General features: G+C 44.1%; 2 protein-coding genes across 3 annotated transcripts; one reads left to right on the top strand and one right to left on the bottom strand.

Annotated features, from left to right (window-relative positions):
• Window positions 1-432: 432 nt before the first annotated feature.
• umodl1 (uromodulin-like 1) lies at window positions 433-7258 on the bottom strand. Of its 2 annotated transcripts, none has more exons than XM_028984007.1 (18): window positions 6847-7258; window positions 6324-6563; window positions 5923-6090; window positions 5712-5821; window positions 5432-5618; window positions 5060-5176; window positions 4793-4906; window positions 4548-4640; window positions 4050-4310; window positions 3699-3811; window positions 3278-3506; window positions 2868-2999; window positions 2085-2509; window positions 1863-1999; window positions 1520-1756; window positions 1188-1347; window positions 964-1048; window positions 433-872 (listed from the first exon to the last, which is right to left on the bottom strand). In XM_028984007.1, exons 1-18 carry the CDS (start codon window positions 6977-6979, stop codon window positions 685-687), a joined length of 3129 nt encoding a protein of 1042 aa, XP_028839840.1. In that variant the 5' UTR covers window positions 6980-7258; the 3' UTR covers window positions 433-684. The 2 variants fall into 2 exon arrangements, with proteins under 2 accessions (XP_028839840.1, XP_028839839.1); XM_028984006.1 differs by having other exon boundaries at window positions 2862-2999; window positions 6847-7256.
• A 1222-nt stretch (window positions 7259-8480) lies between these two features.
• On the top strand, window positions 8481-13277 carry zbtb21 (zinc finger and BTB domain containing 21). The gene is made up of 2 exons (XM_028983676.1): window positions 8481-8668; window positions 9395-13277. The coding sequence occupies exon 2, from the start codon at window positions 9396-9398 to the stop codon at window positions 12402-12404; it is 3009 nt and encodes a 1002-aa protein (XP_028839509.1). The 5' UTR covers window positions 8481-8668; window position 9395; the 3' UTR covers window positions 12405-13277.
• Window positions 13278-14869: the final 1592 nt, after the last annotated feature.

Here is a 14869-nt window from a genome sequence, read left to right as displayed (position 1 = left end):
GATGCAGTCTCTTCTCCATCTCCTGGTCCCAGAGAGACAGACACGTAGGCCCTGGTGGGCAGATGGAGAATGGATGGTCGGATCGAATGACCTCCCAATCGTAGCCTCAGATGTCTCCTGGGACATTATTTTAAACAAGGCTTTTCTTTTGATACAAGGACAAAGAAAAAGGGCCACTAGGCTTGACTGAGACCGTGTATTTCTATTTAGTAGAAAAATTCTTTTTAAAAAACAATCACCACCATGAAGGTAAAATGAATTATTTCTATTCCAAAAATAGGTGTTTGCTACAAATTTATATACATACATTTTTATAATTGCATTTGGGAAAAAAAAACAGACTCTAGCCTCTATCCAGTTTAGAAAGGGTAAACAGAATGGGATGGAATTGATAAAGTAAAGCTGATCAAGTAAAGCACTCTTTACGAAATGTTTCCAACTCCCTTAGTATATTTTATTTATTTATTTATTTTTAACAGCCATCACTTGGTTTACATGCGAACTCACTAATTAAAAACATTTGCGCCATCTAGTGTACAATTATAATGTTGTCCTCCAAGGTAGGTAGTCTGATTCCCATGGATATGAAAAACGAATGCCGATATATCTGTACAACTACATATTAACTTATACAAACATAACAAGCTCCGTGGAAGCGAAATAAGACATCTGCTCTACAGACATTTAAGTGTTAAAAGCGATGTAAGTGAAGTCTTCCTGTTTTTGCTTGGCTGTGAAGTTGTAGTCTCCGACCCTCTTTTTGTAGCAGAACAATCCCAGAAATCCAGCCAGGAAGAAGAGGACCAGTCCAACTCCCAACACGGCATAACCAGCTATTTGAAGGTTCTGCAGTGAATCAGAACCTGAGACTTCTGGTGTAGAGAAAATGTGTGTATATATTTATTAAGATTGGTTGTTACGTAAGTGAAAAAAAAAAAACGGTAAAAGATGGGCAGAACTCACCATTTTCGGATCTAAAATATGGTCCACATGACGCTTTCACCGCCCCAATATCATTAGCCAGCCTAAATGCTCTGTTTGAACAGTCCTGGTGGAGAAACACATTTGTAGCCATTACTGACTTCATAGCTACTAATTCCTGGATGGGTGCAGATGTCTGGTTTACTAAATCTAATGCGGGTGGCAGGGTGAGTTCATCACAAAGTAACCAGAAGTAAAGGACTCACAGGCTTGCAGCTGAACTGTCCTGTCTCAAAGCAGATCTGAACCTGGCAGTGCAAGTAGATGACGCTGAAATCCACTAAGGAGAGGATTTTGACAGAAAGCCGGGAATTGCTGGACTCTCCATTCTGTAGAACGGTGGTTTGTGTCTCAGGCACAGGACAACTGTAGAACAGTTATTCAGTATGTTATATGCATTCATTGGCATGATTCAAATTTGACAAAAATAATTTCTTGTCTAAAAAAACGAATCTATTTTAATCTAAAATGAAATTAATTATTCATACAATTGAAGGAAACTGAAATAAAAAAGAAAATTTAGTTCATGGACACGTACCTGTTATCCAGGAAAAGGTGTTTAGACTGATCTGAAGGGTCGCTGTTTTTGGTGACCCAGCACTTGTTCATGACCACCTTGATCTGGCTGAGGCTGGAGTTGACGCCCACCTCCACAACAACCTTTTCTTGCGCAGACAGGGTGTAGTTCTCAGGCAGAGGGACGCTGCCATTCAGGAGCCGCACCGTGGCATGAAAGGTCCCGGACCCCTCCACGGGGTAGTTAATCATGACATACCTTTACCATTGAGGGCATATTTGTTGTGTAATGGTTAGAGCATACTCCCTTTGAGTGTTCAGTAATTAGCAGATCTATGGTAATTGCTGCCATGGACCTGACTTACCCAGCAGGTGAGTATCCTGTGGAGATGGTGACGTTGTTCTTATAAACGCACAGGATAGGTACTGTGAGATGAGCAAGTGGCCGGTCAACAGATAAGTCGTTATACAATGTCACCTCAACACTGCTGTGGCTGCCATCCTGCAGCACAAAAAGTGCAGAAACTGGATTTGGTATGTGAAGATTTTAATGGAAAAGCGGTTAACGTTTGTGGATGAAATCTTACCAGCGTTATTTTACTCTCGCATTCGCCCCATCGTGCATTAATTTGGACGTGGGTGGCGTTGTGCCTTTTTTCTCCACACTTAGGTATGCCCAGGTACAGTGACTGCTCTGAAATGTGATGGGCCTGCAGGAAGTCATAGGCCACCGTGACTGAAACGGACTCCTGCATGCACTCTACCGTGATACCTGTTGCATGTGAAATCTCCTGGACTGGAGACGCAGTTGCAGTAGTGTGTGATGGCAGGTGGGTGGTAGAGAGTGTTGAAGTTGTGATGGGCGTGGTCAGGCTGGCACTGGCTCCTGGCTGTTCTGTTGTACGGAACATTTGTGCAGAACCAGGTGGTGTGGTTGAGGTGGCAGTGTCATTGGGACTGGTCAAGGGTGTAGTAGAATAACTTTTTGTGGATGTCAGACTCAAAGTAGAGCCTGAAAAAAAGAAAACGATGTCTTGCATACCACTAGTTCAAATGCACTATACGAAAAGCAAACTGTGCTGGTTTATAAGACTATGAATCTATGAGACTATGAGTCCACGTGCAACCAATATGGGTCACTAGAAGGCTTTGTTGCTTATAACTGAGCAAAACTCAGACAGCTCAATTAACATATTGGCAAAAGCCAATGGTGAACACCTCTGGGACCCCTCTTCAACACATATGAAAATGTAATATGAACACTTTGTCATGATGAACTGGCACGATTAACTTTCGGGTGGGTTTAACAAAGCTTTTTAAATCAATGCAAATTTCAGATCTCAGTCATGCTAAAGCTGGTGGACCTGTACATGTTCTTCCTGGTCGGCTGGGGTTGGTGTCAAGGAACCCAGGATGACACACACAGGTGAAAGACCCCAAGGTGTTAACACATCTTGCATAGCTGGAGCAGTCCGTCTCACCGGTCAGGCATTCGTTCAGATCTGAGGAAGAAGACCCAACACAAGCAAAATATAACAAGTTTATTTACTTTGCTAAAGATTTGCAGTCATTAATAGTTTTCTTCTTCTTACTGGCAACAGATTAACAGTTGAATGAATAAGAGATAAGATAAGATAAGCTCAACCACAATGCATATGTCACGGCTGAAAGTGGATAGAAACAGAGGTAATAGCAGCAAAAAATAATAATGTATATGTATATATCGAAAAATGTACAATTGAAATCTACACATTGAATAAACTCCAATAAACTGCCATACCCTGTATGATAATGCTGCCATTGTCGACAGTATATTTGGTGCTTTGCTGGAGGGAATACATCAGGCTGCTGGAAACGGTTGTCATGGTGGAGGTGTTTAGGCCCTCCGAGGGCATGAAGACAATGGTGAAGTTCACCACCACACTGCCTGGGGCAAAGCCTGTGATCAGGACTCTCACCTGGCCTGAATTAACCCAAGGCAACATCTCTGGGGAAAGTGACCGTACAATCTGTGGGGAAAATGCATGCTTCAGATGACTCAACTGCTATGTTGTGGTTTGTTAGTAATGGTTTAACCTGCTGTTTCCCCTTTTTGTTCCTGAATACCACATTTTAATACAGATTATTACATGTGCGTTGCCTTTGATGGAATGAAATTTTCTGGAAAAAATAAGGATCACGAGTCCCCACGCTCACCATACCTCCTGTTTAATTTCCATGGAAAGATTCTGAAACTCTGGATTTTGGGGGTTCATTAAGGCCACAGTGAACTGTATGTTTGTCAAGTGGATGGCTGCCTGTAATATTTGTGCCTCTGCAGAAAAAAAACATAAAAGACAATTAGGGATTTAAAATATAATGCCTATACACGTTTTTCCACTGTATTTGTATATGTTTGGCCCCATTTTATTTTTTAAAAATCTACATATTCATAAACACAGTACAATATGATGATTTTTTTGTTTAGTTTGTGCCTTTTTGATGTATATACAGTATGCCCAAAAAATCCAACAACAATTCAGGTTGATATTTCCCATTGGACGTATACTTGCCAGTTTTTACATTCAGCTCAGCAGTAGTGGTCACATTATCACACATGTGTGCACTGAGCCCAACTGTATAGAGAACTCCAGGCTGCAGCTCCGTCACCTCTATTTCAGTGAGAGATGATTCCATCCTCTTTATCTGCACTGGCCCCTTCAGTATGACCATGGTGAACGCTGGACTGCTCTCTGATTTAATGTTCCATGACAGATGGAAGGAGGAGCCAGTGACATTACTGACCTTTATGTCAGTAAGAAGAGCAGTAGAGTCTGATCAAGACACAGAGACACTGAGCAGTTAGTAAAAGGGAACTGTTCTGAGCATGTCTTATTTGACAAAACAATACGATGAATACCACTTTATGTAATACAACAATAAAATGCATACCATATTATATACTATATCACATGCTAACAACATAATCTACAGCAGGTTTATGCATATTTATAAGAAATCATTTTGAATGCTATGTCTAAATTGCCAGTCTAAAAACAATAAAAACATACTGCAGCTGATGTTTTTTGGAAAAGGTTGGAATTTTCTTGCAATGTCTGTGTAAGTGGGCGTCTCAGTCACAAAATGAGTTCCATGAGTGTTGCCTGCAACAACATTAATTGGTTTGGAATATTCAGTTTGGGAAATGTAATAATAATGTGATGGACACTGCCAATGGCAGTGTGTACAGTAAACGTTCAGTCAAATTCCAAATAGAAAAATAATGGTAAGTTGCAGCGACTGTGTTCTATACCACCTGATGGAGAAATGGAGGAGGTGGTAAACTGTGGAAGGAATACAGGAGGTTCAGTGTAGTTCATGGTCTTCTGTGCAAGTGGTCCATTGGTTGAGTTTAGGCACATGTTGACACCTGAAAATATATGTGAAATAAGATGATGTATACTGAAAAGGCAGTGAAAGAGCTGAAAAGGGAAGAAATACAATACAAAACATCAGTTGTTATATTTCACATGCTTACATTTAGGGAAAATGAAATTCACAAATTTTGCCCAATCTGACTTACCCAGGCAGGGAGGAACAGTGCTGTTAGATCTGTGGCAGGTATAGGAGCCCACTGTGTTGAAGCAACTTTCCTGAGGGGGGCAGCCATTAAAGTGTACATTCGCACACTCGTCAATATCTGCAAGAGAACATTGTCAACATTGTCAAATAAAAAAAAAAATTGATCGGAATTAGCCTTCTTGTTTCTGAGATCTCTGTCTCTTGCTTTTCTTGCACATGTGAGCACAATATTTAGTTCCATCTGAGGACGGTTCTGCATTCTGAGGACAAGCGCTCTCCAGTGTGACCTTGAACTCTCACTACATGAGTCAGCTTGTGCTGCTTTGTCTTCTCCATCGCGTCTAACAAGGTCGGTCTATCGCCGAAGCATCACCTTCCACCTGCACAGCCACCACCTCGTCGATACGCTGGAGCAGGTGGTGCAGCTTTCCAGTGATGTTGGGCAGGGAGAAGTCCTCAAGGGAGCCAATCAACAGTGACGAGGAAGTCATGAGAAGGCCCGCTTGCCATGAGACAATATGGTGCACAGAGACATTAGAGGACCCAAGGGCCCCTGCAACCTGCGGAGCACAGAAAGTATCAAAGCATGGTCAATGTGTGAAGAGATGACAGTAAACAAATGAACCGGCCTGACCTGACACTCAAATGCTCACCATAGAGTAGAGCAGCCGTGTGTGGTTCAACATCGCCCCTTCCAGGGCCACCAGCAGATTGTACTCCATTTTTAATGTTACAGTCACATTAAGACGCCACCCTTGAGCAGCTATGTAACATAAAGCACAGAAATGTAAAAACAAAAATTGTCCAAACAATTAGATGGAGCACAATTTGATTAGATCCATTCTAGTAGAAAACTGTGCTCACTTGGAGGAATCGGGTCCAAACAGTGTGAGCATGACAGATCAGGACAGCATTTCTGCCACCCTGAGCAATCTATGTCCCATTTACACTGGGAGACAGAATTTGGTCCCTTTACGGCACCTGTCGGGCAGGATCCCGGTTTTGCAGGGAATTCTGTACTCCTGGCCAGAGCTGGGAAAAGTGCAATATCAATCCAAACAAGCATTAATTCTTACTGCTTTATTAAACATTCTTCACTGGTGTACCTCATATAACATTCCATTGCAGACTTCCAGGACAATCATTCATACATCCATACATTTATTCTAGCCTTTAGCAACTCGAGCATACAGCTGGATTCCTCTGGCTAAGATTTATTCTTTGGTACGGGGTCTGAAACAATGTCAAATTTCCAGTTTACTCACATAAAGCACAATAACGCCCCACTTGTTCATATCCATCACAACACTTGGTGACCTGCTTCACATCGGAGACAGACTCTGTGCGGTACGCTATTCGGTACAGCGTCACCTCGCACGTCTTCCACGGGAGCCATCCTCCGCAGGAGCGCTTCTGAACGTAGGAGGACTCGTACGACAACACTCTGTTCCACAGCACCGTCTCGTTCCCCGCACAGAGGTGGTAACTGGTCGTGGACAGGTCACCTGAAAAACACATTATACACTATGATAAAAATGTATAGAGCAAATCTCCATAAAGATTTTAAATGAAGGGGGATACAGACATTTGTTAACAACTTGTCAATAGCATCTGTTGGTTGCTTAGAAGAATGTGCTGTAAGGTGGCATGAGGCAGACTGGAGCGCTTTCATATAACCTTGTACCCCCCCAAATGTCTAAAAGTCTAAACTCTTCTAAATGAATGATATGGATAACCTCTATGTGCAACGTGTATTGAAGAGCTGATTTAAGCTTCTGCATGACTTACCGTTGTACGCCTGACCCTGAACGAGACCAATAACGAACGCAGCTTGCCACATCCAGATGAGCCAGAGCATTTTTGAAGTCCCAGCATGTGAGTTTGTTTGAAAGGTCATTAAACCATCTTGGGGCTCATCCATATTTCCACATCAGACATTATCCATGGATGCTTTGTGCCTGGCAACTGCCCGCTTCTGCCTGGCACTTTCTTTCGCCTCCTCCCTCTTCCACAGCCTGAGCATCCCTTGTGTACCACTGACAGACCTGCAGGGGACCTGAATCGTTTCTAAGGCAAACCTCACTTGGCGCTCTTTGAAAATGGCAAAGATGGGACTTGTGTCTTTGTGCCTGGCAGTGTTGTTTTTTTTATCATCATTTTATTTCAAGACTGTTGTACATGGTCTATTTCTGCAGAGGGAGGACATTTCTTATAGTGTGTTGCATTGGAAATCTCAGTTGACGCGGTTTCCATGCAGGTAACCATGGTACAGATTATGCGTCCCGCCCCGTCTTCAACACAAACAGCGACAACATTAGGGGCATGAAATGAAACTATAGTGCCGTAATAAAACTTTGAATCCATAGCAAATGATTAATTGAGCTCAGAGTGTAATTTATCCCGAGCAGCCTATGATATTTATGTTCCTGTCTTATTTGAAATGTCGGTGCTGAATGTTTTAGCAGCGATCAGTCACCACATCGCCTACACACACCAAACAGGGAATCTTCACACCATTCATGCTCACATGCTTTCCCTACCCAGCTGGATGCTTTGGCCCGGTCTGCTGGCTGCTAATTAATGTAGTGTGAAAATGAAGCCAATTAAAGAACTGCTTATCAGTGCTAAGAATGATGAATATAGACCTGCCGGCAAAAAGCTGACTTAAAAAAGTAAAATTAGCTTCTCATAGATGTATTCCTCCCGGAAGAAAGATAACTCTTCTAATTCTAATCTGAGTGGGCATTGACAATATGCAATTTAGGCCACAGTAAATACATTTTCATACATTTTCAGTTTTAGAAATATAAACACAGAATAAAAAAAAAAAACACACCAACACTGCGTCACACAACTCTGTCAACACGGTTATTTGATAGTCCCATGGGTGGCAACAGAAAGAGACCTTTTTAATTAAGCATAATTAGTTTCAAAGGGGCCTCAGTGTCTTAATGTTCAGACATAAATGGAAGCTCTGTGTCATGGGTTATAGCCAAAGTGTGAATAAAAATCAACTTTATTCATTTGTTCATTGTTCATTTTTCTTTAGCGAATGAAAGGATGCAAGATCTTAACAGGAATGTCGCTGCGTTCCATTTATTCGCTCGTTCTCGTGTAAAAGGTAAATATATGACCGGAAACGCGGTGTGCGGCCTTCAGTAAGTTCCTCCAGCTTCGAATCTCTCGGCGATCTGCCGGTCATTTCCTCCGCCCCGCCCACGGGGCGCGCGCAGCCAATCAGAGCGCGGCACACGTGACGAGCGCTCAGAGCGATGACCTCATCCCCCGAGTGCGATGACGTCAAATACAAGATGGATGGAATCACGACAGCTACAGGCTCCACACATTTGTGAAACAAAGTCGCGTTCGGGCGCTCGGCGGGGACGCGGCGCGGCGCGCGGTCTGAGTCTGGGTCCCTAACAAGTCGCCGGCGGATCCGGTCGGCGTAACCCGGCGACGGCGTGAGCGCAATGCACAAATAACAATAATAATAATAATAATTTGAAAATGCGCCTTCTTTCGCTGACGTAACGCATCGAGCGTTTTCCCTCTGGATGCTGCGTCTGCGCCCACGTATTTAGACCGTGAGACGGCGACGGCAACTTCTCCGGTGTGTATACATGCTCCGTGTATTAAAAACTGTGCTTGTGGACGAGGCGTGTTGATGTTTTGTTGTTATGATTATTACTGTATGTATGTGTATATATTACATATATTATTTTTTCGCTGTTGGAGTGGCGTTACTTTAACCGATGGTACAAGGACCGCGATCAGACCCACGCAGCGGTGGCTGTCAGCAGAATAAAAAAAAAAAAAAAAAACTCGTCTGGCTGATGACCGAACACTCCACCAACTATCCCCCTGGCCGCGAACCTCTGATGTAATGCAGTAGTGCAGGCACCGCGCCTGCGTAACCCGTCAGTGTTGCGTTTTAAAACCGCTACCGACCTGGTAAAACCAATCACGTGTCATCAAATGCTAATTGTTTGTGTATGCAGCGGTGATGTGTTATTAATAACGACAATATTACGTATAATAGAATATTTAAGATCCTTGTAATGTGTACAGCAGGCCAGAAGTTTGGGCACACCCTCGGATCCAATAAATAGTTGTGATTATGGTGGAAATTGTAAGCTTTTCCGCTTAAGATGTTGTCTTTTGGTCACATTTTGAATAAAAAGTTTATTATTATAAGTGGTGTATGTCGGTATGGGAGTAATAATACTGTTAATACTGCTTCGTTATAAATTATCTCTGTAATTTTTTACTGCCTAATTACTTTTTAAAGTAGTTCAATTTAACATTTATCATCGTTTTGTGCCCTGTCCTCTGGCAGAATGGACAACTTGGTGCACTACAGTAATCCAGCACATGCTGTCTCGCTGCTGGCCATTCTGAACGAGCAGCGGCTGAGGGGACAGCTCTGTGATGTCGTGTTGGTGGTGGGGGACCAGAGATACCAGGCCCACAGGAGTGTCCTGGCTGCCAGCAGCGAGTACTTCCATTCGCTCTTCTCCAGGAGGGACGCGGAGCGTAGCACCATAGTCCAGCTGGACTTCTGCGAGCCAGATGCCTTCGAAATTGTCCTGAACTACATTTATACATGCTCCCTTTTTGTGGACAAATGCAGCCTGGCAGCTGTCCAGGAGCTGGGCTACAGTCTGGGGATTCCGTTCCTAACCAACATCATGTCCATCAGGCCTCAGGTGTCCTACTGCATCACGAGGAAAAAGATATCCTACACGGAGGATGACAGCAGTTTTCAGCAGAGGAGTGTCATTGTGTGCCACGGGCGTGATGATCCAGTTGGCCCGGATGATCATCAGTGGCGGGGATCAAATCACCAGGGAAAAACGCCAAAGCAGAGACCACACCCTGCCTCACAGCAAGAAGCATGTGCTCCCTCCTTAAGAGAACTAAACCAGACTTCAAGGCACGTCAGACCTTCTGAAACAGAGAGGAGCCGAAGTGTTGATAGGCCTGGTGAGGACAATGGCCACAGGTCCATCAATTCTGCCTTGGCTTCCATCATGAAGGGCCGATTGCCACATGGCATGATGTCGGTGAGACCCCAGCTGACATCTTCGGTGTCCTTCAGTGAATCGCAAATACAGCGTGCGAGTCTGCAGCCAGAGTCCAGTTTTGACTTAGAAGAGAAGAAGATGGACCCTCTGAGATCCAAAGCGGTCGCTCCAGGTCAGCAAGCAGCGCGAAGCCAAACTGTCGACAGGAGCGGCCCTCTCATTAAAAGCCTGCTGCGCCGGTCCTTATCCATGGACAGCCCGGTCCCCGTCTTCTCCCCGGCACTGGAGCTAAAAGACCCGCAAGCCAGGGAGCAGTCAGTCGTGAAAATGGCAACAAAGGCGACTGAAACAAAGGCGACTGTGGAGCAAAACCGCCACCAGGCCTCGCAAAGCATGCCACCACTGATTCTCAGGTCAAGAACTCACAACCTGCACGAAAGGGAAGACACTCAGGAAACCAGGGTCCGCGTGAAAACCGAGCCCAGTAGTCCACTGGCCGACCCCTCCGACATTATCCGCATTACGGTTGGCGATAGTCTACCCGTCAACCTCAGAGACTTGCAGATGAATTTTGAGGAAGGCCCACGAGGATACTTTAATCACTCCGGGAAGAGGAAGCCGAGGGTTGACTGCCTTGGCGTCACTTATAAAAAGCAGAGGTTGAAGGATGAGCACCATTTCACACACAAGGACTCAACCCCCCCCCACAACTCCAACGCTGACGTTCGAAACGAAGAGCCGGGTGAGTTGCGGCCCAACAAAATGTTCAAGTGCTGGAACTGCTTGAAGGTCTTCAGGTCTAACACAGGCCTGTATCGCCACGTGAACATGTATCACAATCCAGAGAAGCCGTACGCCTGCAGCATTTGTCACAAGCGGTTTCATACGAACTTCAAAGTCTGGACCCACTGTCAAACGCAGCACGGCATAGTTCAGAACCCAGCTCCGTCCTCCAGCTCCTACTCGGGCCTTGACGAGAAGTTCCAGAGGAAACTGGTCGACATCGTGCGTGAGCGGGAAATAAAGAAGGCGCTGATCATGAAGCTCAGGAGAAACAAGCAGAACCTGCAGCCTCAACCTTTTACCAAAAAAGGCTTCAGGTTGAGGTCTACCTACGTGTGCCCTTACTGCAGGAAAATGTTCTGGTTTCAGTCGCAGTTCAAACAGCATCTGAAGATGCACGCCACTGAGACGGGCAGTCCCGGTGGGCATGGGGAAGATGGGCTTCAGAAACCGGAGCAGGAGGCCCAGGCGAAGGAGAACCAAGGCAAGGAGGTATATTCCTGCAAACTGTGCAATGAGAAGTTGTCCTCTCCGATTGAACAAGGAGATCACGAGAGAGGCTGCAGGCATGCCACCGTCTGCCCTTACTGCGGCCTGCGGTTTTCCAGCCCTCTGGTCAAGAGAGACCACGAAGCACACTGCAACTACAAAAAGCTGACCTGCCTTGAGTGCATGCGCACCTTCAAGTCTTCTTTTAGCATCTGGCGGCACCAGGTGGAAGTTCACAACCACAACATGATGACTGTTAAGGAGCAGCTGTCCCTCAGCCAGCAGGAGAGCAATGGCAAAGCAGCGAACCTTGGCCAAGGTCCTCCACACCTTTCACAGGAGCTTGTGGACTCCAGGGAGGACTCCCCAGCCATGTTTGACTCTGAAGATTCATCCTCATTTGTTCCAGAAGACCTCAGCATGGCCCACCAAGGAGAGCTGCAGATTAAAGAAGAGCCACAGGAGGAAGCAGTGTCTGAGAGGGGTAATGGGGTGTCCGTCTCCACGACCTCAGATGAGCCAGGAGTTTGGCCTTGTGAGAAATGCGGCAAGTTGTTCAGCTCCCATAAAGACCTGGAGAGGCACCAGGAGCTACTCTGCCACATCAAGCCATTCATCTGTCACATCTGCCACAAGGCTTTCAGGACAAACTTTCGTCTGTGGAGCCACTACCAGTCCCACATGGCCTCTTTGGATGAGCCTGGAGAAAAGGAGCCAGAGAGACGCATGTCATCCCCGTCACCTTCGCCACCTCCAGCTCCACAACTTTCACCGCCAAATGCATCCTGTACAACGGCTGCTTCAGGAGACGAGTCGGGAGCGACCACACCCAAGGGGCCAGATCTGGACAGGATGGAAAGCCTTGCTCTTCCCACGTCTGACCCAACAGACAAGTCCCTAGCCCCTCAGGAATCAGAGACGCTGTTCTACCACGCCCCCACGTTATCCGCCATTACCTTCAAGAGGCAGTACATGTGCAAGCTCTGCCACCGGACTTTTAAAACAGCCTTCAGCCTGTGGAGCCATGAGCAGAGTCACAGCCATCTGTGAAGGCCACCGCTGCTGGCCTGGAGGTTGCTTAACCATGTGCATATGGACCAGGGCTGGGCAAGCTGATCACGAAGAGCTGGTGTGGGTGCCGGTGTTTAACCTCTTAAATGATTGAATAGTTGAGAGGTCGTCATCCCACCAATAGCGTTTCATTCATCAGTTCACCACCACTGATGTAGGCTCTTCATTACCCAGTACTCGGCGTTAACAAGTGCTGTAGACGAGTTCGTTTTGACAGATTCTATTTCTATGGTGTTAGTATTTGCCATTTTTATTCCATTAAAATGTATTGTTTGGTTTGGCTGCACTCATATTTTTACCCCTTACTGGCATACTGTAGCTAGTTACATGGCAGAATTTAATTTCAGTGAAATTTAGGAGATGACTTTTCAGTTTGAACATTCGTGTTGATTTGTTTACCAGTTATAGGTAATCTGCAATAGAGCTTAGCTTCTGAATGCGAACCGTATTGCCCATGAAATCAGACAAGTGAGTTATGTTGTGGAATGTGTGCAGAGCTTATTTTGTGCAAAGCCTTTGAAAATGTTCAGTATATACTCTATGCCTATGCTTTAGTAACTACTCTTATGTTACCTTCTGTTACTATGAAATATCACCTTTTATTTAGAATGGCAGTTTTAGTTTTTTAACTATAAGTGCTCTTGCTTAACACTTATCGTCTTGTGTGCTGGTGCAGGTTAAAAGGTGGTGCTCTGAAGTTCTTACCTCCTGTTAATTCTGCCATGGTGTAGCAGACGATTAGATATTTTTTTAATTGACCTTTAGCACTTTCAGAGATTTCAGCATTTGTTCAGTTTAAACAGACGCCTCATGGTTGCTTTTAAAAACCTTATTAAACCGCAGTTGTTATTAGGAGTGTTCTGTGTGGTGAATATATCTCAGTCACAGCAACGTAGTACGGCACCTACCTGTTCTTACGTGTCACACAAATGGACTTGCCTGTAAATCAAATGCAGGGTCACCACTGAGTACATCTCAAATCCCATGAGAATACCTGAAATAGTACGAAATGAGGGAATGACACGAGAGACTGTGCTGAGCAAACGCAGGGTTGAAACATGCCCACGGGAGGAGGTGGGCCTACTAGAGCATATGATTTAATGCACTTCATGGTTTTCTTTTTTCATCGGGCTGGAGTTCTGCTATTTGTGAATGAAGTTTATTACCATCTTTGAAGTAGTTTGATGGCCTGTGTAAACTCCCATGCACACTTAATGCTGGAGATTATGTTCAGAATCTATGGCATTCTTCTCTGACCTTATCAAAATGTCAGGTTAATGTCAGAATGTTACGTTTAGGCCCACATTAACCGTGTCAGAGTCACGGTAGGTTCAGAAAGGAGCCTTAGCAAGGGTGCTGCATCAGTACTCAAGCCATGCCCTCATAAAAGAAGCATAATATGTTTTAGTAATGTATACAAATCCTATGCCTCACTGGAAATTGAAGGGTCACTTGGAAAATGCCTTGCAATTTCCATTTCCAGTGTTCCCTTTCCAAGGAAGTGTTATTTTAAACAAAGAAATGTAGTTTTGCACAATGTTTGTTGAAGCACAACAGAATGGAGCAAGTACCATGCACCAAATCAAGTAATTGTATGTTTAAACAGTTTAGTGGCTGATCTTGGAGGCCTTTCATCCTGAAAAAGCCTTTACTTTCCTCTCCTGGTTTGCTTTCTTGGAACCCATTGAGGTGGGATGAATCTCTTAAAATGTTCTACAGTAAATTGTTCATAGTTTACATACAATTGGTGTAGGTCACACACAGTATGGAAGTCACGTAGGCTTTAACATCCATCTAAATTCTTTTAGAGAGAGTTCCCAAGTACTTAAAATGTAATTAAAAATTGTACTTCGGATTATTTTGGGAGATATTTTTTAAACAATTGTTTGAATTTATAAATTTCAAGTTGGTTCCAATTTTCAAGTCAGCGCTTGGTTTCATTTTATATCTATATATTCTTTGTTCATTAAAATATAAATTATATATATATATATATATATCTTTTTGGTATGACTGTGGTATTGCTGCAATAACTAATGTTTGTAACAGTATGGGTTGCGATAATGTGGCTTTAAAAATTTACAGTAATTTAACTTTTGTGTTTTGTGCTCTTTTCTACTGTTTCTGTGCTTGGTTTCAGAAATAAAATTTGATGCAACAGTGTGCATGTTGTTTTTTTTTCCCTTTTTGCATCATAGTTTGTCCTCTAAAAGTGTCACAAAATGAAGTCAGGCTAAAAAATTGTCCCACAATATCAAAGGTCATGCTTTCTTAACATGTAGTCCTAACAGGAAGATGTTAAACCATTTTAAATATGTTATAAATATAATACACCCCTGAAAACATGCAGTAGTTTGCAGTAGTTATTGTTCCCAAGAAGCTTTGATTCGAGGTGGATATTGTTGAAAACGCAAGTAACTGTGAAAGTGAAGTGATTGTCATTG

This window comes from Denticeps clupeoides, chromosome 6 (genome assembly GCF_900700375.1).
Source record: "Denticeps clupeoides chromosome 6, fDenClu1.1, whole genome shotgun sequence".
Taxonomy (NCBI): Eukaryota; Metazoa; Chordata; class Actinopteri; order Clupeiformes; family Denticipitidae; genus Denticeps; species Denticeps clupeoides.
This window is presented reverse-complemented; position numbering and strand designations above follow the sequence as displayed.

Excerpts from the sequence above, each read along its gene's own strand:
- umodl1 (XM_028984006.1), bottom strand. The coding sequence starts at position 6,979 with ATGGATGAGCCCCAAGATGGTTTAATGACCTTTCAAACAAACTCACAT. Across the intron at positions 5,619-5,711 it reads CACGGCTGCTCTACTCTATG|GTTGCAGGGGCCCTTGGGTC; the intron begins GTGAGCATTTGA and ends TGTGCTCCGCAG. Across the intron at positions 1,348-1,519 it reads CACCTTTTCCTGGATAACAG|TTGTCCTGTGCCTGAGACAC; the intron begins GTACGTGTCCAT and ends ACTGTTCTACAG.
- zbtb21 (XM_028983676.1), top strand. The coding sequence starts at position 9,396 with ATGGACAACTTGGTGCACTACAGTAATCCAGCACATGCTGTCTCGCTG.